Raw genomic sequence first — 26,895 nt, 5'->3', positions numbered from 1 at the left:
GAACTTAATAAATGCACAGAACTCTTGAAACAAACGTATTTGGGGAAGGGTGAACAGTGAGAGCAGGTGGCCGACTGGACTGCCTGGCTCCCCTGGGCAGGAGGCCTGGCACAGGAGGGGCCGGGCAGGTGCAGAGGCGGAGCAAGGTCTCAGACCTCGGAACCCACCAGAACGTAAGAGCCCTTGTGACAGAGGAAGTCACGCACATCTTCCCGAAGGTCTCCTGGGCAGGGGAGTCCTTAGCGACAGCTGAGTGACAAGCCTGAGTCGCCAAGGTGGCAAGTCCTTCATTTCCTCTGGATCCCTCCGGCCACTGAGTAACCCCAGGAGAGGTGCAGCAAGGGCCCCCTCGCTGGGAGGAGCGCCTGCGTGTCACAGGAGGGGCGTGTTCTCTCGGGGCGGCTGACTCCCCGATTTCTCTGCTAACGACTGTGCTGGAGTGATGTCTGAGATAATTCTCGCGGCAGCACTGGCCCTTGCTCTGAAGTAACGCCACGTAAGCCTTCGAGTACACCTTGTGGGCAGCAGAGTGCGTGCTGTCAGTGCCCACAAGGGGAAGAAAGCAGGGCGTTAGGAGAGGAGAGATCAGGAACGCGTCCTGAACTCCTGTCTTACGCTCGGTCACGCTGGGTCAGGCACAGACCAGCAGAGAGCAGCTCGGGGCTAGATGTATCTGAAAGAGGATGGCCACACTCCATAGACAGAACGAGCTCGTAGACCCGTGCCCCAGAAAACAAGCGGAAATTAGAAACTGCAACCACTTCACCAAGCACGACTTTCATCACAGTAAGTGAGAAGACAGCTATTCAAAACAGTCTACTAAAACTGGGTAAAGGGGCCGGCGCCATGGCGCACTAAGTTAATCCTCCGCCTGCAGCACCGGCATCCCATGTGGGCACCAGGTTCTAGTACCGGTTGCTCCTCTTCCAGTCCAGCTCTCTGCTGTGGCCGGGAGGGCAGTGGAGGATGGCCCAGGTCCTTGGGCCCTGCACCCGCATGGGAGACTGGGAAGAAGCACCTGGCTCCTGGCTTTGAATCAGCGTAGCACCGGCCATGGCGGCCAGTTGGGGAGTGAACCAACAGAAGGAAAACCTTTCTGTCTCTCTCACTGTCTATAACTCTACCTGTCCAAACAAAACAAAACAAAACAAAACAAAACAAAACAAAACAAAACAAAACACTGAGTAAGAACAGCTGGAGTCTGTGGCCTCTGAAACAGGACTCACTGCTTCCCTGCCTCCACCTCCAGCTCAGGCACACGGGCACCCCAGGGCACCCACAGTGTATCAGAGCACCCCACCCCCCAGCTTCCAGTGACCAGGCTGGGGGTCCTCACCCTGCCTCCAGCCACCTCTGCCCAGGACAACTTGAAGACGACCACAGCAGAGAGGTGACGCCGCCTCCTCCCACCCAGCCCCAGCTCACGAGAGGGCGGCTGTACATGAGGAACAGCAATGCTGAGCAGACGGGGGTCCTCACAGCCCTCCCCCCAGACCAGGCGTGGAGCTTCCACACGCTGAGAACACCCGAGGCTTCCGCCCTCCCTTGCCAGTGAGCGTGAGCACCTAGCTCCTGAGGAGGGAGCGCATGGCGTGGGCCCCACTCCCAGCTCCAGGGTCAAGGCTCAGATTCTCACCTTGGAGGAGAAGCAAACCATCAAACAGGTAACTCCTGATTTCTTCACAAGAAACTGATGCACTTGCAACGGAGGGTGGGGAGTTCACGCCTAAGGCTGTCCGGGACACAGCGCGAGGCAGCTGATGGATTCAGGGTGATGCAGGCTACAGACGCCTGGCCTGCGAGAGAGGACCATGGAGACAGCCGGGAGGAACGCCCCTGGGATCAGAACAAGGCGCAGGCTGGTCCTGGGGACACGTCCTCACAGGAGCCTGACTGACTGCATTTGTCTGCAGAGCAGCCTAGGCACAGTATTGTGTGAAACAGAGCAATCAGCGAACAGTGAATCCCAGCAGGTGGGCGGGATGAGGAAGACATGGTCACAGAGGAACTTACACGCATTCTGAGACGAATGGAGATGCAGGTGCAACGTTTGAAACCTTAAGAGATGCAGCGAAAGCAGTGCTTAGAGGAACGTTTATGGCGGCCATGTTTACATTAAGACATAAGCTCACAAAGCAGTAACCTAAATTTACACTTGAAAACTTACTGGAAAAAGAGAAACAAACTAAACTTAAAGCAAGAAAAAAAATAAAATTAGACAATTAATGAATCCAAGGCCATTTCAAAGAGTACATGTAAAAATGGTAATAAAGTTTTATCTTAGAGCAAACTGTCTTTTTATTCCATCCATGGTCTTTCCATAATGATCATTGTCATGAGCAATCCAAAGAGCCCTCACGTGCCTGCACTTCCCTTTTGTTTTGCACCAAAATAAACTTATCTTTTACTCCCATTGTCCACAAATTTTTGAAGCACACTTATGTAAAAACAAAGAAAATCAATGAAACTCAAGCTAGTTGTGGAGTCTTAGAATCCCATGTGAAATATGGGAATAAAAATTAACAAAACCAACAAATAAGTAGCTTCATTTAGCAAAAAGAAAAGAGAAAAGATTCAAATTACTAGAAGCAGATATAAGGGAAAATACCACTGACCTGACAAAAACCAGGCATCTGAGATTGCCACACCAGTGAATATTCTCACAAATTATAGCAATTCTTCATAAAGTCTCCCCCAAAATAAAAGAGGAATAACATAGCATTTGATGGAACCATAATTACTCAGATACCAGATCCAAAGACATCACAAGAAAAAATAAATATAACTACAAATAAAAGTAAACGCAGGGGCCGGCACTATGGCACAGTGGGTTAAAGCCCTGGCCTGAAGCGCTGGCATCCCATGTGGGTGCTGGTTCTAATCTCTGCCACTCCTCTTCCAATCCAGCTCTTTGTTATGGCCTGGGAAAGCAGTAGAAGATGGCCCAAGTCCTTGGGCCCCTGCACCTGTGTGGGAGACCCGGAGGAAGCTCCTGGCTCCTGGCTTCAAATCGGTGCAGCTCCAGCCATTGTGGCCATCTGGGGAGTGAACCAGCAGATGGAAGTCCTCTCTCTCTGTCTCTACCTCTCTCTGTAACTCTGTCTTTCAAATAAATAAAATAAATCTTTAAAAAAGTAAATGCAAATATCTCTTAAGAATATGAACGGCTGGCGCCGCGGCCCACTAGACTAATCCTCTGCCTTGCGGCGCCGGCACACCGGGTTCTAGTCCCGGTCAGGGCACCAGATTCTGTCCCGGTTGCCCCTCTTCCAGGCCAGCTCTCTGCTGTGGCCCGGGAGTGCAGTGGAGGATGGCCCAAGTGCTTGGGCCCTGCACCCCATGGGAGACCAGGAGAAGCACCTGGCTCCTGCCATCGGATCAGCGGAGCGCGCCGGCCGCAGCGGCCATTGGAGGGTGAACCAACGGCAAAGGAAGACCTTTCTCTCTGTCTCTCTCTCTCACTGTCCACTCTGCCTGTCAAAAAATAAAAAAATTTAAAAAAGAATATGAACACAAAAATTATCAACACAATACTGGCAAATCAAATCTGCTAAGATTTTTAAAATGAGGAGGAAGAATTAACTATCATGATAAAGTGAACTTATCCTAGGAATATGAGGTTGGTTTGTCATTCAAAACTCATTAACAAGATATACCACTTGTCAAACTAAAACATAACCCAGTTCCCTTTCTCGATGAAGACACCAAGCAAATCATGAACAGGAAGAAGCGTCTTCAATCTGATAGAGAGCATCCTCAAAGACCTATTCTCACACCTTCAGTGCAATTAGGCAAAAGAGAAGAAAGAACAGATATTCCGACTGAAAGAAGTAAAACTGTGTGTACTCATTGACGGCCTGGCCCTGAAAAGATAACAGAACCAGTAAGAAAACCAAGCAATGTTGGCACATACCAGCTCAGTACCCAAAACTGAATCATATTTCAATGCACTTGAAATGAATAATCCAATAATGTGATTAAGAAAAGTTTCCCGCCGGCGCCACGGCTCACTAGGCTAATCCTCCGCCTAGTGGCGCCGGCACACCGGGTTCTAGTCCCGGTTGGGGCGCCGGATTCTGTCCCGGTTGCCCCTCTTCCAGGCCAGCTCTCTGCTGTGGCCAGGGAGTGCAGTGGAGGATGGCCCAGGTGCTTGGGCCCTGCACCCCATGGGAAACCAGGAAAAGCACCTGGCTCCTGGCTCCTGCGGTGCGCCGGCTGCAGCGTGCCGGCCGCGGCGGCCATTGGAGGGTGAACCAACGGCAAAGGAAGACCTTTCTCTCTGTCTCTCTCTCTCACTGTCCACTCTGCCTGTCAAAAAAAAAAAAAAAAAAAAAAAAAAAAAAAAAGAAAAGTTTCCCACTTCCAATTGTGTACAAAGAATAACATATTTAGAGTATTAACAAAAGCAGTGCAAAATGTATACTCTGTAAATTAAAAACAATATTATTGAGAGAAATTAAAAAGGCACCCTGGGTTTTGAAGACTTGATCTAGTGGTAGGATAACACTCTAACTGACCTACAGCATCAGCACAAGTCTTGTCAGAATCCACGCCAACATCTAGGTGGAAACTGACGAGCTGAATCTAAATTCACATGGAACTGAGGGGACCCAGAATAGGCAGAACAGGATGGAAAAGAATGACCCTGCAGGGCCACACATTCCAGTTTCAAAACTTCCTGCGTGGCCACAGTACCAGGCCAGTGTGGCACCAGCCATAGGATCTCCATGTAGATCAGTGGGACAGACCTGGGGTCTGCAGTCCCCCAAGATCACGAGCTTGCCAGGGCACTCAGTGGGAAGGAGCAGTCTGCAGTGAATGGCACCAGCAGACCAGAGAGCCTCGTGCAAAAGAATGAAGCTGGGTCCCCCACACCACACACAGTTAACACCGAAGAATCAGTCACTCGCAGTCAGACACAGACACAGGCCTGAGGCTAAAGCAAGAAAACCCGAGGGAATCCACCGCCACGGGTTTGGCAGCGGGGTCTCGGATACGACACCAAAAATAGAAACAACAACAAAATAGCTTGTTAGGTGTCATCCAACAGAAATAATTCTGTTTATAAAGACAGTACCAAAATATTAAAAAACAACTCACAGAAAAAAACAACAGAAAAACTGTGTCTGGTAACGGATCTGCATCCAGAATACAGACACGTCAAGCATAAAAAACCGGGTAGCCTTGAATAGAGAGTCAAAGTACTGAAACAGACATCTCATCAGAGAAGAGACACAAGTGGCAATAAACACATGAAACGCTGTTCCACATCACCAGGCTTCAGGAATGGGAATCAGTGATCCCACTTCACACCCAGGAGGGCAGACAACGTGAAAACCTGGATGACGACAAGCGGCGGCGGCGAAGTCAGACCTGCCCAGGCTGGACGCGGGGGTGTGAGCTCCCGGGGCTGATCTGGAAGGCAGTTGTGAGCTCTTCAGGTGGCGAGACGTGCAGTCCCCGGCACGACCCAGCCACCTCACTCCAGCGTGTGCGCCCAGAGACAACATCTACAGCTTCACACAAACTCTAACGTGAATGTTTACCGCAACTTGTTCAGAGTAGCTAAGGCCGTGGAAGAATGAATGAACGGGTGAATAAAATGTGTGCTATTTGGCCATGACGTACCGATCCTTGCTAGACACAGATGGGCCTTAAAACACAGGAAGTGAAAACAGCCAGTCACCACCCCTGCCCCGGTGTGTGTCTCACTTGTGAGAGTTACCTTCAGGGACAGAAGCCAGCTGTGGTCTGACCTGTGGCCACAGGACATGGGAGCACACAGGAGAGACAGCTAAAGGCATGGGGTTTCTTTCAAAATGATGAATAGGTCTAAGAGTCAAAGGGATCACACAAACAAGACTAGTTCTGCTAATACTAATTGATAGAATAAAAAAGGGAGAGAACGATCCAACATGGGAAGTGGGATACACAGCAGACTCATAGAATGGCAGATGTCCTAAATAGCACTCTGGCCTCAGAATCAGCCCTTAAAGCATCTGGATCTGGCTGAAGAGCCCATGAGAGTATTTTAGGCATGGAAAGCCAAGACACTCTGACAAAAAAAAAAAAAAAAAAAAGAAAGACCTAAATGAAAAATCTCTGTGAGTGAGATCCCAGTGGAAAGAACAGGTCATCAAAGAGGGAGATACCTTTCTCTGAAGGGAGGAGACAACTTCCACTTTGACTATGACCCTGTCTGAATGAGATCGAAGTTGGCGAACTCAAAAGGCTCCCATAGCCTTGGCAACTCATGACCAGAGCCTAGGGAGATTACTGACACCATAAACAAGAGTGTCAAATTGTTAAGTGAACAACAGGAGTCACTGTGTACTTATTCCTCATGTGGGATCTGTCCTTAATGTGTTGTCCAATGTGAAGTAATGCTATAACTAGTACTGAAATAGTATTTCACACTTTGTGTTTCTGTGTGGGTGCAAACTGATGAAATCTTTACTTAATATATGCTAAACTGATCTTCTGTATATAAAGAGAATTGAAAATGAATCTTGATGTGAATGGAGTGGGAGAGGGGGCGGGAGATGGGAGGGGTGTGAGTGGGAGGGAAGTTATGGAGGGGGGGAAAGCCATTGTAATCCATAAACTGTACTTTGGAAATTTATATTTACTAAATAAAAGTTTAAAAAAAAATGATGAAAATGTTCTAAAACCAAACTGGAGGTGGCTGCACATAGCTAGAAAACACTAAAAACCGTCGAATCACATCCTCGAGACCAACTGTAGGGTGTGTGTTCAGCAGTTACAAAGCAAAGGAACACGATGACCACGGTCCCACTAGATTGATGACGAGATGCCTGGAGATGGCGCACTCTAGCTGGAGCCCCGCTTCCTGGCTCCGCCCACCTTCGTGCTCTCTGCCAGGTAACCCTGCCGTGTTCCTCCACCACGGGAGGATGGCTTCGCTGTTCTTCTCTGGGCCCTGTGACTTGGTTTGGCTAAAGGGGCATTAGCGGGTGTGACGGCACCTGAGGCTCGAGGCACACTTGCCCTTGCACGCTGGGCCTGTGGGTTTCGGGGCTTCAGACTCCCCCAGCCTGGCTACAGGAGGAGGACGAGAAAGCGACGGGGCAGAGCTGCCCAGCCACGTCCTGCCCGGGGCAGCCTGTTCCCGCGTACCTGCAGGCTCCCAGGGCTGAGCCACTGTCATTACAAGGCACTGAGTGGTCACGAGAGTCTCAGCATTTTTGTCACAAAATCTGAGACAGAGTTTTTCAGATGTTTTTATCAAAAGGGAACCAAAAAGTCACATTTTAAAAATCAGTCTAGGGGCCGGTGTTGTAGCTCTGCTAGGTAAGCTGCAGCTTGAAGCCCTGGCATCCCATACGGGCACGTTTGAACCGGCCGCTCCACTTCCAATGCGGCTCCCTGCTAATGTGCCTGGGAGGGCAGCAGCAGGTGGCCCGAGGGCGTGGGTCCCTGCACCCACGTGGGAGACCTCCGGGGAGTTCCCAGCTTCTGGCTCCAGTGTGGCCCAACCCCTGCCACTGTGGCTGTCTGACAAGTGAGTGAGTGGATAGAAGATCGATCGATCTCTCTTCCTTATTCTCTCCGCCCTCTAACACTATTTATTTAAAATGAATCTTTAAAAATTATTGTAAACTACGGCAAAGGAAGACCTTTCTCTCTGTCTCTCTCTCTCACTGTCCACTCTGCCTGTAAAAAAAAAAAATAAAAAAAAATAAAAATAAAAATAAAAATTATTGTAAACTGTCATAAAGCAATGTTGAGCAATCATGCATTGTCTTGGAACGCACACGCACATATTCAAACAAGTACAGGCTGACTGAACCCAGACTAAATAAATCTCCCAAACTCGAACCCTGATGCGTTTTAAACCGGAAATGCCCTGCCCACCAGAAATCCCCCCCTTGCGAGGCTCCGTCTGCTCATGCTCAGGCCGTGTTCACATTCAGAACGCACAGCTGTTTTGCTGTCTGCACTGCAGCCGGCGAGCACCCGCGCTGAACCTGGCTCTCCTGCGGAGGGGGTGACAGCAAAATATTGCCAAGGCCACGGCAGCAATTAGGCCTGAACCACACACCTGATGTCTCTGTTAATGGGGATGCCGCGGGCAGACAGCGCCCGCTCCTAAAGGCAGCCAAGGACGGTGAACACTGCAGAAGGCAGGGTCGCTCTGCCCATGATAAATGGGAGCTGAACGCACGTCTTTATCGCAGGGGTCGATAATTGCTGTTAGTAGCAGTCGTTCGTTAGGCTAGACAGAGCCACGTGCGCGCAGGCTCGTCCGAGCCGCTCCGGCCGTGCGGGAGGAGGCATCACCACCAAGAGTCTGCCTCCGTCTGCAGCCCCGACTTTGCCTGGTTCACTAACACTCCTGCTCTGAGCACACACCAAGCTCCAGGCACTGTCCTACACGTGAGAGACGCAGACGTCAACAGAGACGGAAGTCTCCCTCAGAGCATCCCTCCACTGGGCAGAGCTAGAAAACAGCAGGAAACGGGGCCTCCATTGTACACGTCACGGGGAACGGTATCCTGTTTACATTCGTGTATGAGGGGTGGGTGACCCAAAGCAGCAGGGATATGAGTGACGTTAGAGTCTGGAGCAGATAAAGCATTCCTCTGATCCAAAGTCAACTGTGCTGCTTCACAGGGCTCCCTCCCAAAGGTTGCCTCCTGGCCCAAAGTGGCTGCTTCATCTCTAACCATCATATATGCATTCAAGTCAAAAGAAGGGAGGGGCCAAAAAATTCTTCACGGCCCTCTCTATGAAGTCATACCCCTTTGTTGTAGGTGTCTCTTCTTCATTTCTTGGCCACAAGTAGCCTTAATGAAAACTGGGAGCGCAGTTATTTCCATGTGGCCATGTTGTCAGCTAACATGCAGGGGCTCTGTGAGTGGGTGGAGCCTGCCAGAGACCGCCTGGGAGGGGGCAGGGGGGCAGCGAGCTGTGGAAATGTCGCTCTTGGGGGACGTCTGCAGCTCAGCTGAGAGGAAGCCCAACATCCCGGGGGGCTCCTTGTCTTTTTAATGCACCCAAGATGTGCACAGTTGTTCCCACTGCAGAGAGCCCTGCCTTGCAGAGTCACGCGGGCGGTGGGCACAGTTCTGACTGCAAACCCCTCTCTCTAGAGGAGCGCCCTGTCCATTGCCTTATGTCTATTACTTAGTCTATTACTTATGTCTATTACTTAGCCTGCACTAAAGGGGAAAGGGGAGAGGAGGGGAAGGGAGGGGAGAGGAGAAGGAAGGAGAGAGGAGAAGGGAGGGGAGAGGAGCACCCTGTCCATTGCCTTATGTCTATTACTTAGTCTGCACTGAGGAGAGGTGAGGAGGGGAAGGGAGGGGAGCACCCTGGCCATTGCCTTATGTCTATTAGTCTGCACTAAAGGGGGCAGGGGAGAGGAAGGGAGGGGATGGGAGAGGAGAGGAGGGGAGGGGAGAGGAGGGGAGGGGAGAGAAGGGGAGAGGAGGGGAGAGGAGGGGAGAGGAGGGGAGAGGAGGGGAGAGGAGGGGAGAGGAGGGGTGAGGAGGGGAGCACCCTGTCCATTGCCTTATGTCTATTACTCATTCTGCACTAAAGGGGGGAAGAATGGGGAGAAGGGAGGAAGGGAAAGAGAGGAGAGAGGGAGGGGGAAAGGGGAAGGAGGGAGAGAGAGAGAGAGGAGACAGAGAGAGAGACAGAGAGGAGACAGAGAGAGAGATGAGAGAGAGGGAGAGAAAGAGTGGAGGAGAGAGAGGAGACAGAGGATAGAGACAAAGGAGAGAGAGGAGACTGGGGGGGTGGACAGGAGAGACAGAGTGTTAGGAAAATGGCACAGTTTTATCTATGGCGCGATCTACACCCTGATTTTGCATCCCAAGCTCTAGCCCCCCTCCCCCACTGCTGGAAGCCAGGTGGCCACGTGGCCCAACCTCTGTGGTCCAGCTCCACCCCCATCCTAATGGGATTCACTGCTCCTGCTTCCCTGCCCGCCCCGGCAAAGTTTTAAAAGGGCCTGTTCCTGAACACGTGCTCTCTTGGCTCCTCTCGTCTGCTCTCCTCTCCTCCTCTCATCTCTCTTCTCTCCTCTCTAGCTCCTCTCCTCTCCTGCCTAGCTCCTCTCCTCTCTCTCTCTCTTACACTCTCCTTCTCTCTCTTTTCCTTCTTCGTCCCTTCCCTCCAGCCTGCTGGGTTTCCCCAATAAACCCTTTCCCTTACTCTGGTGTTTGGTGTGTTTTGTGACGGCCTAACCGAAAGAGAGGAGACAGAGGAGAGAGAAAGAGAGAGAAAGGAGAGAGAGAGACGAGAGAGTTTTCCAACCACTAGTTCATCTCCCAAATTCCAACAACCAAGGCTGGGCCAGCCCAAAGCCAGGAGGCGGGAACGTGGGGCAAGGGTGACAGCCGGGCCACCGTCGGCCGCCCGCCTGGATGCCTTGGCAGGAAGCCAAGTCGCAGGCCCCAGCAGCAGAGCCCAGACCAGCACCCAGCAGCAGCGCAGCTTGGCCGCGAGGGCAGCCTGCTCCCCGCAAGCACGTGAGGCGGACCCAGCAGGCCACGCAGCTCTCCACAACCACTTCGCCTGCAGCAGGCGCTGCCGCCCACGCTCCAGGTAGCCGCCCCGAGGCCGCACGGCAGCGCGGGAGTAAGCAGCTTCGAGCTGCGCCTCGGGCCCTCCGCCTCCCTCCGCAGCCTCGGTTTGCTGGCGGGGAAGTGGGTACAACGGCAGCCAGCTGTGTTGTTGAGAGCAAACAACACAACACACGGGAAGCGTTTTGCCATGGCCTGCGTTTGCCATGATGAGAAGAAACGCGGTGGCCTGGGCCCAGGTGACCAGAGTCTGAAACACGGGCTCAGAGCCGAGTGGAGCTGCGCCACCCACGCCTCTGGGTCACAGCCAGCGCGGCCTGGAGGGGTCCTCGCACGCTGCCCTCTGACGGGCACGTGGGCGGACCTCCCCCACCTTCCTCACCATGAATGACCCACGGCCCCCTGAGACCTCACCCCAGCCCCTCCCCACTGCCCACTGCCCACTCCCCCACCTCTCCTGAGCTGGACCAGTCAGCTTCCCACGAGGCGCCTACACCAGGGCTGCCTTCTCCCCGCTGGGGCCGCTTCTCGTGCCCCCCTCCAGCCGAGAGCGAGAGCGGCTGTTCCCTTGGCCACCCCTCTCCTCTCTCACCACTGCCCCTTGTGGCTCCGTTTTTCTATCCTAGGACTTAAACCTCCTGTCTTGAGATTTGATGCCCAAAGTCCTCAAGTGTACGGCTGTGCCATATCCCACCGGCAGTCACGCTGGGCCGAGCGTGATCCGACTTCTCCCCGGGCCTCTCTGCAAGGGCTCTCAGGGCTGGCGCCGGTGGCGGTGTAACCAGCTCCTTGCCCATGGCACTGAGCTTCCCCTGAAACACCAGGCCTGTGTTCCTTCTTCCCCAACTCCAACCGCGGGAGCTCTGACGCCTTCTCAGACGTGGGGCTGAGAGCACAGGGTTCTCTCTCTCTCACACACACAGCGTCTGCTGTGTCTCCCACCCGGGACTTACAGGGCAGCCTAACTCACCTGAACTCAACTCCTCCGCCCTCCACAAGCCTTCAGGCCCATTTGTTATGTAAATGAGAAGCATCACCAGCGTTTGCTCAGGGTGACAGCGGTCATGGTCACGCATTTGCTCATCAGTCTCTGTCTGTCTGACACCGCCCCATGGGTTTCCTGAGGGCAGCAAAGAACGTTCACCATCCCAGTAAGAAGCCGATCGGCAAACCCGAGGGAAGGAACAGGAATCGCGCCATGACTGGGTCCCCAGTTCTAAAAAAGCTGAGCCAGGTAACAGCGTCTCCCCCACGCCCATCTCCGCACTCTGCCTGCTCAGGCAGGGAATAGCAGAAAGGGAGCAGGGTTTTCCCTCTGCTGAAGGACGGCTCTGGTGACATCACTCATGACCTGAACCTGCAGGACGAGAGCCATGCCCCGAAACGCCCAGCCCGAGATGACCAAAACCCCTCCCGGGCAGTTACGTGGGGACAGCATTAACTCCGGGCCTACAGCGCGCTGCTGTGAAAACGAACGAGATGACTAACGGCGCCATCACGCCGAGCTGCAGAGATGCGCGCACGGCTCTCTCTCAACAAAACCATCCGCAGCGAAGAGAATGAACGCGGCGGCTGGCAGCAGCAGCTGCATCCCACAACGCTTTAAAGCAGAGTGAAAGGAGACGGGCAGCTCAGCACACAGCAGACCCCAGCCCACTGCACGGAAGACACCACGTGCCATTTTGTGCATACTTCCTGCCTGCTCGTGGAAGTGGCACAAACATATCAGGTCAATGCCTATTTTCCAATGAGCCGATTCGTTGGTGGTGATGTGATCCTCTGAACCGCTCAGCTTACGGCAATGTCTTATAGCAGTATTAAGTCCAAGTGGCCACACTGAGCAGATGGTGTCACTTAAGGTGCGAGGGCCCGGATCATCGTCCCCGGGGAGCCCACACACCATCACGCTGCGTTTCCTTCGGTAGAAGAAGACCTACTAACGCGACTCTCCAGTGTCCTCCCAGGTGTCACTGGTTACGTGAACACCACGACGGCTTCTTCCTAAAGCTTTCATGTCCAACAGGAAATGAAGAGTCTCTGGGTCTGAAACGTCCCGTGGCTCTGATAGGGCTTAGTTTTCCTCGTAAGCAGCCCCTACCTTCCCTTCTCCCCCAACCTTAGGGCACCCTGGGCCACTACTGGCTGCAGACTCTGGGCTTTGGAAGCTTCAATTTCATCCCCAGAAGATCTACCTGTGTCTGCCTTTCAAATAAATTTTTTAAAAATCCTTAAAAATTAATGTAAAATTCAGGTAATAATTGGAATCCAACACTCAAGGTCCGAGCATTGTTGACCACCTGCTAGGATCAAACAAGATATAGAAGAAGGGGGAACAGGGACGACCAGGCTTCAGAACAAAGCAGGACCCAGTGTAGGGAGCAAAGGAATTCAAAGTCTGAATATTAACCCTCGGGCTGGCGCTGTGGCCTAGCAGGTAAAGTCAGCGTGGACAACACCGACATCACAAATGGGCGCCTGTTCCTGCCCCAGCTGCTCCACTTCTGATCCAGCTCCCTGCTAATGCACCTGGGAAGGCAGCAGAAGGTGGCCCAAGTGCTTGGGCCCCTGCACCCACGTGAAAGACCTGGATGAAGCTCCTGGCCTCAGCCTGGCCCAGCGCTATTCACTATGCCACCTGGGGACTGACCAGCAGATGAAGATTTCTCTCTCTCTCTCTCTCTCTCTCCAACTGCCACTCTCCCTTTAACTCTCACTTTCAAAATAGAGAAATAAGCCTTATAAATAAAGAATCTATAAAGAAAGAAGTAAATGTTTACCCCCTCAATGGAGCCTGAACAAAACCTAAAGTCTCCAGGAGCACTTGTGCTCTCCATGGGTGATTATCACAGGTTTCCAAGTGAAAGCCTGCAGGAATGTCTGTCACAGCTGGCAGCTGAACCTCTGAGCAGAGGAGCATGGGAGAGCAGTACTGACACAGCACAGGTGATGGACACAGCAGTACTGACACAGCACAGGTGATGGACACAGCAGTACTGACACAGCACAGCTGATGGACACAGCAGTACTGACACAGCACAGGTGATGGACACAGCAGTACTGAGACAGCACAGGTGATGGACACAGCAGTACTGACACAGCACAGGTGATGACACAGCAGTACTGACACAGCACAGGTGATGGACACAGCAGTACTGAGACAGCACAGCTGATGGACACAGCAGTACTGACACAGCACAGGAGATGGACACAGCAGTACTGAGACAGCACAGCTGATGGACACAGCAGTACTGACACAGCACAGGAGATGACACAGCAGTACTGACACAGCACAGGTGATGACACAGCAGTACTGACACAGCACAGGTGATGGACACAGCAGTACTGACACAGCACAGGTGATGGACACAGCAGTACTGACACAGCACAGGAGATGGACACAGCAGTACTGACACAGCACAGGTGATGACACAGCAGTACTGACACAGCACAGGTGATGACACAGCAGTACTGACACAGCACAGGTGATGGACACAGCAGTACTGACACAGCACAGGTGAGGGACACAGCAGTACTGACACAGCACAGGATCATGGACACAGCAGTACTGACACAGCACAGGTGATGGACACAGCAGTACTGACACAGCACAGGTGATGACACAGCAGTACTGACACAGCACAGGTGATGGACACAGCAGTACTGACACAGCACAGGAGCGTGGACACAGCAGTACTGACACAGCACAGGAGATGACACAGCAGTACTGACACAGCACAGCTGATGGACACAGCAGTACTGACACAGCACAGGAGCGTGGACACAGCAGTACTGACACAGCACAGGAGATGACACAGCAGTACTGACACAGCACAGCTGATGGACACAGCAGTACTGACACAGCACAGGTGAGGGACACAGCAGTACTGACACAGCACAGGTGATGGACACAGCAGTACTGACACAGCACAGCTGATGGACACAGCAGAACTGACACAGCACAGCTGATGGACACAGCAGTACTGACACAGCACAGCTGATGGACACATCAGTACTGACACAGAACAGCTGATGGACACAGCAGTACTGACACAGCACAGGTGAGGGACACAGCAGTACTGACACAGCACAGGTGATGGACACAGCAGTACTGACACAGCACAGGAGATGGACACAGCAGTACTGACACAGCACAGGTGAGGGACACAGCAGTACTGACACAGCACAGCTGAGGGACACAGCAGTACTGAGACAGCACAGGTGATGGACACAGCAGTACTGACACAGCACAGGTGAGGGACACAGCAGTACTGACACAGCACAGGTGAGGGACACAGCAGTACTGACACAGCACAGGTGATGGACACAGCAGTACTGACACAGCACAGCTGATGGACACAGCAGTACTGACACAGCACAGGAGATGGACACAGCAGTACTGACACAGCACAGGAGATGACACAGCAGTACTGACACAGCACAGGTGAGGGACACAGCAGTACTGACACAGCACAGCTGATGGACACAGCAGTACTGACACAGCACAGGAGATGGACACAGCAGTACTGACACAGCACAGGAGATGGACACAGCAGTACTGACACAGCACAGGAGATGGACACAGCAGTACTGACACAGCACAGGAGCGTGGACACAGCAGTACTGACACAGCACAGGTGATGACACAGCAGTACTGACACAGCACAGGTGAGGGACACAGCAGTACTGAGATACCGCAGGTGCAGAGAGAGGGCAGTACCATGAGAGATTAAACATGAAGTCTTTTCAGGGGCTGACCAGTCAACTGACCAAGTCATTTTCCCAGAAAGTTAACACCGTCACATCTTTTGTCAAGCAGGGTGCAAATGGTTGCTTAAGATGAGAAGGTTAGCCAAGGGAAGAGACCCCCCCCCCCCCGTTCTGGAAGGCAGTGGCCTTGCGAGGCGGAAGGAGGTGCCGTCGTGAGCATCCGTGGAGGTGGACAGTACTGGCACAGCGGAGAGCCGGCCAAACAAAGCCTGCAGGCAACAATGCAGCCAGGGGTGGGAGGACAGGCACCGGGCACAAGGGAGGAACTGGCCTGCATCCCTAAGCTGGACACGGCCTGGCTCCTGAGGTCGTCTCTGACCTGAGCCCTTAAATCTCAGCCCGGAACTGGATCGTGGCTGCAAGGACGGGGGGCACCTTCTCACCCAGACCTGGAGCCCATGCAAAGGCGGTCACTCCAGGGTCCAGAGGCCCAGGCCGTTGAAGAAAACACACATAGCAGGGAGCCCGTTGCCTGCCCATTCCCTGGCACACCCCACCAGCATCACCCTCTCCTCTCAGCCACGGAGTGAGCCAGGCTTCCAGAAAGGGCGTGGCCACCACCTAGGCTTCAGTGGGGATCTAGCAGAATCTCTTGCCTTGTAACTGCACACCCCATCGGCCCGTCAGCCTCCCTGTGACAGGGCAGAGTGCGAACCAGACATGGGCTCTCAGCTGCTCCCTACACAGCACTCGCCACAGCCTGGAGACATCTGCAGTCCACACCATGTGGACAGGGCACCGTGAAGGCCGCGACAGCTTCCCACCGCCAAGACTCCTCCAGCACCAAGGGACGCACACGCCCAGTCTGAGAAACCGAGTCAGACCACAAAGGCTGGCAACGCTCCAGGAATACTCAAAACAAGCAGAGGACTTACTTAGACGCAGGATTTCCTGTAAATTCACACTCTGCTTCGGCTATTCCTCTAACTTGCTTCTGCATCTGTAGTGAGGCCTTTATTACCCAATGAAACCTAGGACAAAATCTCCTTTTAACCCGGTGGGACCGGGACCTCAGGGCTCAGAGAGCCCAGGCTGCACGGGACCGACCTCTGCACGCCCTTGCTACCCTTGGTGAATGAATGCTAAGGACGTGACTACAAGTCAGAAGGAGACGGCCTCACTCCTACCACTGAAAGCTAATGTTGATCACGATTTCTGGTTGCTCACTTGGGTCAGGAACACCATCAGATTGGCAGCAGCGACCCGTTTTCCACAGCCACACGCAGCCTACACGGTCACTGCCAGTGCTTGCCCAGCGGCCCTCCCCATCACTGATGACTGGTGCACAAGGGCCCCGTGGAGCCCAGGGATGTGCAGACTGTACCCCAGAAACATGTTTAGTGCAAACTCCAGTACGGTCAAGTGAGCAAAAATCCACAGTGCAGACCGTAGCACTGAAATAACCTGGTGAAAGACTGACAGGAAGACCAGAACTCGGGACTGTGGCAGGGGAGGAAGCGTGAGGGCCCCACGCCGTGGCCCTAAAGCCCCCCAGCCCGAGGGCGTGGGTCACAGTCACCTCTTACTTTCTTCACCTAAGGCTTTGGCTTCTGGCCCTGTTCACTGTGGCGGGGCTGTCCCTGGGGGAACTGGCCAGTTCTGAGAGGCAGGAGCCTGCCCACAAGTGCACCTCTCAGGTTCAAATCCACTGGCCCACAGCCCACACCCCTCAGCCCCTGCATGGGCCTCTCACACTCTGGGCCACTGTCCACTTGTCCTCACCACCCCATAGCTGGGTACCCAGCAATTGAGATAGGCCCTGACCAACCCATCCTAAGCCCGTGTGCCTGCTGCGCCTGCTCCTTCCCGAGGAAACACCGAGGACGGCGTGTCAGGTGCCCTCCAGTGCTCCCCTCATGGCACGCGCCCTCCCCCCCCGGGGACCGCGCACGGCACCCCCTTTATGGTATGAGGTGTCTCCGGATCTGCCAGCCGCCCGCATCTCAGATGCTCTGCACGGCAGCAGGCAAGGGAGGAGGCAGGTGCCAGCAGGCCACAGGATGTGGCCCTGGCACTCAGAAAGGAATGGGGGGTGGGGTCTGCCGTCCCTCAGGGGTGGGGGGCCCCTCTCTGAGCGTGACGTCCACGTGGGACGTACTCAGAACTCAGTAAAGAAGTCGAGGGAGAGGAACCAGGGCCAGGTCAGGCAGGAAGGACGGGCGGCGCTGCCATCGCTGGGAGGGGGATGCCCGCACCTGCACTTGCTCTCCAGGCACAGGGGGCCAGGCCCCATCTCTCAGGACTCGGGGGCATCTCCTGTGGCTCCCTGCAGAGCCCCCTGCAGTCTCTCCTCCTTTCCCTGTCTGGCCCCAGCTCCCACCACATTCTCCCCTTCAGTTTTCATGGCTCTTTACTTCATCCTTACGCCCCCTTTCCACTGTCCCTCCCCCTCCCTAGGGGAGGGCTGCTGTGCACAGCTGGGCGGCCTCTCCCTGCGGTGGAGCCTCAGGTTCCTGCCCCAGGGGGCTTTGCCTGGACCTGATCTGAAGGGTCCTGGCTGGCTCCTAACGTCCACGGGGGCAAGATCTGCACCGTGTCCAGCAGCCACGGCACAGCCGAGGGGTTGGGAGAGAGCGCTCCTGAGGCCGGGTCCTCTCTCATGCCAGTGTCCCTCTCTGTGCAGCCCAGCAGTGCCCAGCACATGCACTCAGGTCCCCTATGAAATCCGTCTACACTGACCCCCAGGGTCACATCCTGGGTCGGTGTCACCGAAACCCTGGGGGAGTGGCTCCTGTCCTCCCTTGCCACAAGGCTGTCAAGGTGATGGCTGCTTGCTGAGTTAGGGACCACAGGGAGGCAGGTGGCCCAGGGACAGGCGGGTGTCATGGAGGGCAGCTGTCCTGAGGCCTCCCCTCCCTGTCAGGGGCTCCAGGTCACAGGGAGAGAAATGGCCACCGTGATGGTGACCCCCGGGTATAGAGCCTCAATATCCCATTGTGTGGCTACTCGTGAATGCTGCCCCTCATGGAGTCATCCGTGGTCAGATGTATACTTCTCAGGGGTTATTTGGTACAGAACGAAAGCACAGGTCATTTTAAAAATGGATGAACTGCGCTGCCTCAGTGTGGGCCCTAAAAGGCATTTCCCGTTGGTGAAGACCCATGGTTCGTGCTCAGTGACGACTTGACCTCAGACCACGGGTCACTGCCCAGAACCAGAGCCCGGCGTTGGGCAGAGACTCTCCCCAGGGCTTCCATGCACTGGCTCTGGGGGCTGAGGTCCACAAAGGCCTGAAAGGCAGCGGCTAAACTCAGAGGGGAGTCAGCCAGCGACGGGGACGGGGCTGCGGACCTTACGCAGACGTCCATGAAGGTCCCCGGTGTGAGCTACTGCTTGCCCCTTGAAGCTGTGCAGTGTCCAGCAGGTGCATCTGACGAGCGATTGACCCTAAGCCGCAAGCAGCAATGGGACCGAGCACCCCAACGGCCCTACCTAAAGCCACTGGGAACTTAGCTCCCTGATACGCCTCACCCCAAAGCATGAGTGATTTCCTCCAAAAAAAAAAAAAATTCACACTTTGTATGTATGGCCATTTACCAACTCTGCTTGAGAAGTCTAGCCTAAAATCACTGAAAAATGAAAATAAAACATGTTCATCACCGTAAATTCACAAGTGAAACAGCAGATTAAAGGGAAATTAGCAAATCATTCAGGTGACTGTGAAGTTTTTTTTCTTCTTTTTAACGTATACCAGGATACCAAAAATGCTCATGGACGTAGCAACAAACGCATCGAGCAGAAAGAAAACGGAATACAAGACACGAAGAGACAGCGGACCCCGAGGACAGCCAAGGGACCACGGGCACAGGAAAACATCTCTGGTCTTTCCTAGACCGAGCAGAAAGAACCCAGCAACCCACGCTCCCTCCTGCACCGACGAGAGCTCTCGGGGTGGAAGACAGGCCCCCGACGCCCCGTGGACGGGGACAGAGCCCTGCACACCAGGGTGCTTCCGGCCCTGGCTTCCCCTCGCCCCATCATCACATCTTAGCCAGGCAGAATGCCGCAGGGAGACACCTGGCCTCTGGCTGGGGGTCCTGTGCCTCGCTCCTAAGGGCACACGCACCCCTGCCTTCCCCGGGGTTGTGCCCTCGTGCTGTGCGGCAGGACCTGCTCACAACACTGCGCCAGGGTCGATTCCACGGGAAGCATTTCGGCGAGCAGAGACGCGGGCGTACCTGTCCTTAATGTGCTCGGGAGAGCCGAGGCAGCTGAAGCTGCCGCGGACCATCACAGCCAGTCTCGTGCACAGCACCTCGCACTCCTCCATGCTGCGGGAAGGAAGAAGACACACGTGAACCCGCGCCAAGGCCGCCCGCTAACTGTGCACGTAAGACAAACGCTCATGACGATCAACAAAGTGCCCTGAACACAGACGCTGTGCTGGTCACAGTGACATAACTGAGTTATCAGCAGGTCTACACACTAGTAGGACCACTTCCAAAATAAATACTGGAGAAACATTTAGCAATAACACAAAACCACAAAACAAGTATGACGTTGACAAATTAAAGTGAACATTTGATGAAAAGGAATAAGAGGGTCTGGCTCTGGGGCACAGCAGGTTAACGCCCTGGCCTGAAGCACCAGCATCCTATATGGTCTCTGGTTCAAGACCCGGCTGCTCCTCTTCCAATCCAGCTCTCTGCTGTGGCCTGGGAACACAGTAGAAGATGGCCCAAGTGCTTGGGACCCTGCACCCACGTGGGAGGCCTGGAAGAAGCTGCTGATTCCTGGCTTCAGATTGCACAGCTCTGGCCATTGCGGCCAACTGGAGAGTGAACCAGTGGATGGAAGACCTCTCTCTCCCTCCCTTCCTCCCCCCTTCCTCCCTTCCTCCCCCTCCTTCCCTCCCTCCCTCCCTCCCCCCTTCCTCTCTCTCCCTCCCTCTCCCTCCCTTCTTCCCCCCTTCCTCTCTCTCCCTCCCTCTCCCTCCCTTCCTCCCCCTCCTTCCCTCCCTCCCTCCGTCTCTCTCCCTCCTTCTCTCTCTCCCTTCTTTCCTCCCTTCCTCCCTCTCTCCCTCCCTCTCTCTCTCCCTCCCTCTCTTCTCTCCCTCCCTCCTTCTCTCTCTCTGCCTCTCCTTCTCTCTGTGTAACTCTGACTTTCAAATAAATAAATATATCTTAAAAAAAAGGAAAGGAATAAGAAACTTCACTAGAGGGCACAAATGAAATCTTGATTCAATGAAAGGAAGTCTGAAATAAAGGGAAAATGGATATTTTCAAAATGAGACAATTTTTACAACTTAAAAAGTAGGATAATAAAGTAGTATACTGTTAATATAAACATAAAATTTTACATTAGTATAAAATACAAGTGAATTCATTATATATAAAATATAAATGCAAGTTTTAATTTATAATAAAAGTGTTAAAGACTTATAACTTATAATTGTATTATTATGGCCGGCGCCGCAGCTCACTAGGCTAATCCTCCGCCCTGCGGCGCCGGCACACCGGGTTCTAGTCCCGGTTGGGGCGCCAGATTCTGTCCTGGTTGCCCCTCTTCCAGGCCAGCTCTCTGCTGTGGCCAGGGAGTGCAGTGGAGGATGGCCCAGGTGCTTGGGCCCTGCACCCCATGGGAGACCAGGAGAAGCACCTGGCTCCTGCCATCGGATCAGCGCGGTGCGCCGGCCGCAGCGCGCCGGCCGCGGCGGCCATTGGAGAGTGAACCAACGGCAAAGGAAGACCTTTCTCTCTGTCTCTCTCTCTCACTGTCCACTCTGCCTGTCAAAAAAATTGTATTATTATAATTCAGATAGAGTGTTATACCAATAAAATTTTAAATTTGTTGACTCCATGAGAAAAATAATTGAAAATACACTTTTAAAATCACTCAGCCAGGGGCCGGCATTGTGGCCTAGTGGGTAAAGCTGCCATGTGCAGTGCCGATATCCCATACAGGCCGGTTCTAGTCTCAGCTGCTTCACTTCTGATCCAGCTCTCTGCTATGGCCTGGGAAAGCAGTAGAAGATGGCTCAAGTACCTGGGCCCCTGCACCCACATGGGAGACTTGGAAGAGGCTCTTGGCTTTGGCCTAGGCTAGATCTCGCTGTTGCGGCCATTTAGAGAGTGAATCAGCCAATGGACAATCTCTCTCTCTCTGCCTCTCCTTCTCTGTAACTCTTTCAAATAAATGAATAAATAAATAAATAACTTAGAACGAACAGAATGAGTAGGGGTTGACCTATTTACAATAAAAAAAAATTCACATATTAGCCAAACAAAATAAATCCAATACAGAAAAGAGGCCAAATAAAACATACAAAATATTCAAAGAACTGTTCATGGCTAATAAACATCAAGAAATTTCACCATTATCCCTCAAATAAATTAATTTGAAACTATTTTCTAGCCAGAAATACATTTATCATGTGTACTCTGCTACATTGCAGAGAAAAATGTGCCTTTTGCATCCTTTTTTCAAATGAAAACAATGATTTCTCAGATCAGAAGGTATTCAGAGCTAAAAAACATTTTCTCAGTAATTCTAAGTAAATCATCTCACATACAGCTGATGGAAGTAAACTGGTGTAACTTTCTGAAAACCAATTCCTTTTCTAGGACCTTGCCCTAGGGAACACAGACACCATGGATGTATGCAGCAAGTTACTTATAAAAGTAAGAAACTGGACTCGGGTGAGCTCAGGATACCATAACGCACATGTGGGTGAACGCATCCTGCTAATCAGCACTGAAACAGTGGTCTTTCGAGCAGCTAACACGCTGGGGAAAGCACCGACACAGCAGCAGTAAAATGATGGTGCACATTAAGAAAAAGGCACACGCTGTGAAAAAACATCCGGGGGCAGAAACATGTGAAGTGCATGATCAGCAGCCGCTGACAAGTGAAAGTGATGGTGGCTTTACGTCCTTCTTTGCTCGCTCTGTATCATCTACGCTTTCTACAGAAGCACGGCTATTTTCATCCCTGGGCAGCAGTGCTAAAGCGTCCTGTCGTCCGTGTCAGTGATGTTCCCATCGGGATGGCTGTGCTGAGCATCCCTTGCAGCTAGATGCGTGCGGGCAGCAGCGCAGGTGAATCTGGGTCCTGCTGAAATAGAGCAAGCTGCTGACCTGGTGTTGTGCTGTCTGCTCCACCTGAGCCGGGATACAGGAAAGTCGACATGGACCATGACAAGGAGAGCAACTCACAGGTGAGTCGGTGACGTGTGAGGAGCAGTGAGGACTTGGTCACCCTCTGGGGCACAGTCCACAGAGACAAATCGTCAAGCAAGGGGAAGACAGTGTAACTGAGCCAGCTGCAACACTGGCATTCCATGCCGCAGTGCGGGCGAGTCCCGGCTTTTCTTCCCTTTGGCCTTCTGACAAATTCACCTGACAATGCAGCAGGTGATGGCCCTGCCGCCTACTGGAGACCTGGATGGAGCTGCTGGCTCCTGGCTTTGACCTGGTCCAGACCCGCCACGGTGGTCATCTGGGGAATGAATCCAGCAGGTGGAAGATGGGTTGCTCACACACTCTCCCCCCGTCGCTCTGCCTTTCAAACAAATAACTAAATCTTTTTTTTTTTTTTTTTTTTTGACAGGCAGAGTGGACAGTGAGAGAGAGAGACAGAGAGAAAGGTCTTCCTTTGCCGTTGGTTCACCCTCCAATGGCCGCCGCGGCCAGCGTGCTGCGGCCGGCGCACCGCGCTGATCCGAAGCCAGGAGCCAGGTACTTATCCTGGTCTCCCATGGGGTGCAGGGCCCAAGCACTTGGGCCATCCTCCACTGCACTCCCGGGCCACAGCAGAGGGCTGGCCTGGAAGAGGGGCAACCGGGACAGAATCCGGCACCCCGACCGGGACTAGAACCTGGTGTGCCGGCGCCGCAAGGCAGAGGATTAGCCTAGTGAGCCGCGGCACCAGCCAAATAACTAAATCTTAACAAAAATAAAACAGTCTGGATCTTTGCATCTCATGGCTATGGGCAGACTTGGGGGCACGAACACACACCGTGAAGGGAGATTTAAGAGTGAAGTGCATGGATGTGTGACCTTCCTGAGAAGTCTACACAAGTATGTGCCCCGTGAGAAATAAGTGGCACGCGTGTGGTGACAACGGTTCACCCCTCCCTAGATCCTGTCCCTCAAAAACTCCAGCAAAACAAATCCAGCAAAGTCATCATTAGCAAGAAATACACAAATCGTGGTAAAGAGGGGATGCATCAGATTTAACTAACTTTAAAATAAACTCACATTTCCTGAAAAGAAACAGAAAAACAACAAACCAAAAAATCAGAGGTAGAACTTCTGGCTGTGCCCAAGTGAAGAAACTGGAAACTCTTTTCCCCAAAGCAACTTTAATTCTGGATAAAATTAACAAAATGACTACTTCAGGATGCTGGGAATTGATTTAATTACTCAAAATCTGAGAAGCACTTGCAGCTGGCAAACTGCTAAAAGTAAGAAGGGCATCGGTTTGTGGGCTGAAAGCCTGGGGCTGCAGCCACCCTCCCCACCCGCCCCAACAAGCAGCCACGAGAATCGGCAGCCTCTGCCCTGGTTACAGGGTGCAGCCACTCTCGGTCACTGAGCAGTGCCGGGCCCAGTGACACCGCTCGTGTGCAGGAGTGTGTTGGGGCAAGCAAGCAGGAAGGGTCCAGCATCTCCAGTATCTGCCAGAGGTGGCTCCCGTAGACTAAATCATGTGGCTATAGCATGCATAGAGCCCAAGACCATCATAGTCCTTGTCAACACAGCAGGAAGGAAGACACAAAAGAATCCAGGAAAACTGGGAAAGCTTGCAAGTGGCCTGAAAAGACAGATCCACAGGGAGGGGACAGAAACACAAGAGGGATGAACCCAACCTCTGTCCACTCACAGGCTGGTGACTAGCCTAGGTGAAAACAGGGGCCATGCCTATGCAATCAGTCTTTAAAAAATGTAAACAAATTTAAAAACAAACACAGGCATCAATAGCCACTCATTGATGGGAAATTTTCATAGACTAACCTCAACACAAAAAGGATAAGCATTTAAAAAAAAAAAAAAAACTGGCAAGGCCAGCGCCGCGGCTCACTAGGCTAATCCTCCACCTTGCAGCACCGGCACACCGGGTTCTAGTCCCGGTCGGGGCACCGGATTCTGTCCCGGTTGCCCCTCTTCCAGGCCAGCTCTCTGCTGTGGCCAGGGAGTGCAGTGGAGGATGGCCCAAGTGCTTGGGCCCTGCACCCCATGGGAGATCAGGAGAGGCACCTGGCTCCTGCCATCAGATCAGCACGGTGCGCCCACTGCAGCGGCCACTGGGGGTGAACCAATGGAAAAGGAAGACCTTTCTCTCTGTCTCTCTCTCTCTCTCACTCTCCACTCTGCCTGTCAAAAAACAAACAAACAAACAAAAAAATGGCAATAACAACAGCCTCAAGGGAGAGGTGGTGCATCAGAACACAGAGCTCTACAATAATCTAAAGTGTTCAGGTTTCAATAAAAAAAATTATTAAGGCATGCAAAAAATAAAACAGGGATATGTGAATCATACTCAGGGGAAAAAAAGAAGTCAATAGAAGTTGTTTCTAAGTGACTCTAGACTTTATATTTAGCAGAAAAAAATCAATGCAGCTATGATAAATACAGCCAAGAGCAGACCAAGATGGCTGAATAGAGCAGAAGGCAGATCTATGGTTTCCTGGGCTGGGGCTTTGAATGGGCGGTGGTGTGGAAAAATCTCAGATGCTAACATCTTGACACTTTACTCAGCATATTCTACGTAAGCGAAGGGATAAGGCCTGATCTCCATTGTATCTTCAGGATTTCTATTAGCTAAACCATATTGCTCATCCCCTTGACCTGGTTTTATGGACTCTACATTTGCATTGCTGTGTGTCCTAGAACAGTGTATCATGCAGTTCAAAAGATGCCAATACTTTACAAAGCTAATTACAAAATTCTAAAGTGAAAGAAAACATCTGAGCAGATAGTAACCTGTTGATTGTCTCACCTAATTCTACCGACTGGGATAAGAGTCCTTGCACAGAGAGGAGTCGGCAGATCGTCTGGAAGACCTGAGAGACGGTCTGGCTCTCACCCTTGGGCGGTCCATCGATAAAAATCACTCAGCCCAAATTCCAGTTCAGCTACCTGCTTGCTTTGTGGCCTTGGGTATGTTATTTAACCTCTCCCTCTCCCCCTCCCTCTCCCTCTCCCTCTCCCTCCTCCCCTTGCCCCACCCCCAACTACACAATACAGATTGACAACCGTATCACCAGCACAATGCTGAAAGACGGAGGACCGTCTTTAGAGCAAGGCAGGCTGAGTGTGCCGTGCCATCTCTGGCCAGGATGCACCCTGCACTCCCAGTGCTCCACGGCCTCATTCAGGAAACAGCACGAGCGGAGACTGGGCTCACCTGTGGGAGGTCAGCACCGCGGCACAGCCTTCCCGGACCTCTGCCAGGATTGTCTGCCACAGGTACCGCTTAGAGCAGGGATCCATCCCAGAGCTGGGCTCATCCTGCAGGAAAGAAAACAAGCGGCGATGGACACCGGAAAACGCACGTGGAAAGCTGCACTCTGCAACGCAGGCCCAGGCTGAGAGGATGTCCCCGCTCAGCTTCCACAGGCCCCTCTGTGGACTTCGTGCACTCTTCTCAACAAAGCCAGAAGGGGAAGGTGAGAACCACAAGCCACACTCACAAGTGGCTGCCTGGCTGCCCACTTCTGCGCGACGCCCCCCAGGAGGCCCACTTCTGTCTTGCATCATAGACTGCTGAGGGGATCTGCACAGCCGAGAGCAGCCGGGAGCAGGGCGGAGAAGCCGTGGCCTCTCACGCCTGTGGGAGGCTTCCCTGCAGGCCTCACTCCACTCTTGTCCAAGGCTGGCTTCCCGGGGTGACCCCACAGAGGACAAGTGTGAGTATCTCACACCAGCCGCCCACGTAGCTCTGGGATTCAGGGCAGACAGACACACGGGAGCATTTCAGAGCAATGTTCTAGGAAGAGCGATTGAGAAGGCTTTGGCATCTGGCCTGGCTTTGTGGGACTGAGAAGAAAAGTCACCCAATATTAAAAGTCCCCCTTCATAGCAAGGATATTCAAGAGATGTGCAGTCGGCACAGCTATAGGAAAGGTCTGACAGAACATCAGACTGGCTGGTAAGGACGTTTCCCTCCCAGAGATACTCAGTAAAGGAGGAAGAGAGGAGCATTCTCCAAATGTGAGCTCGGAACATAAAAAATAAATCAGGGATCATGACATCACCAAAGGGATACCATAATATTCCAACAACTGACCCCAAGGAAATAACTTTAAATTGGTTGACACAGAATTCGAAATAATTTTTTTTTTTGACAGGCAGAGTGGACAGTGAGAGAGAGACAGAGAGAGAGGTCTTCCTTTGCCATCGGTTCACCCTCCAATGGCCACTGAGGCCAGCGCGCTGCGGCCGGCGCACTGAGCTGATCCGATGGCAGGAGACAGGTACTTATCTGGGGGAGGGGCGGGGGAGAAGCCAGGATTATTTTCACCTCAGGTTGGCTCCCCTTCATGATCTGCTTCGATAAGCCAACCGTCACACAATTCCAAGAGGACATCCCCTGGAAAGGCGTATGACGGCAGGAAACAGCTTCATCAAAGAAA

At 52.9% G+C, this 26,895-nt stretch overlaps 1 protein-coding gene across 1 annotated transcript in view; it reads right to left on the bottom strand.

Moving 5' to 3' along the window:
• The window catches only part of LOC103345127 (ATP-binding cassette sub-family A member 13), a 347,717-nt gene that overhangs the window by 18,975 nt on the left and 301,847 nt on the right, over positions 1 to 26,895 (bottom strand). Inside the window, exons 50-51 of the mRNA XM_070059456.1 lie at positions 25,668 to 25,771; positions 19,499 to 19,591 (exon numbers count right to left, since the gene is read on the bottom strand). Coding sequence (XP_069915557.1) covers positions 19,499 to 19,591; positions 25,668 to 25,771 — 197 coding nt within the window. The remainder of the gene's footprint in view (positions 1 to 19,498; positions 19,592 to 25,667; positions 25,772 to 26,895) is intronic.

This window comes from Oryctolagus cuniculus, chromosome 16 (genome assembly GCF_964237555.1).
Source record: "Oryctolagus cuniculus chromosome 16, mOryCun1.1, whole genome shotgun sequence".
Lineage (NCBI taxonomy): Eukaryota > Metazoa > Chordata > Mammalia > Lagomorpha > Leporidae > Oryctolagus > Oryctolagus cuniculus.
The sequence above is the reverse complement of the archived record's forward strand: the minus strand, read 5'-3'. Positions and strand labels throughout refer to the sequence as shown.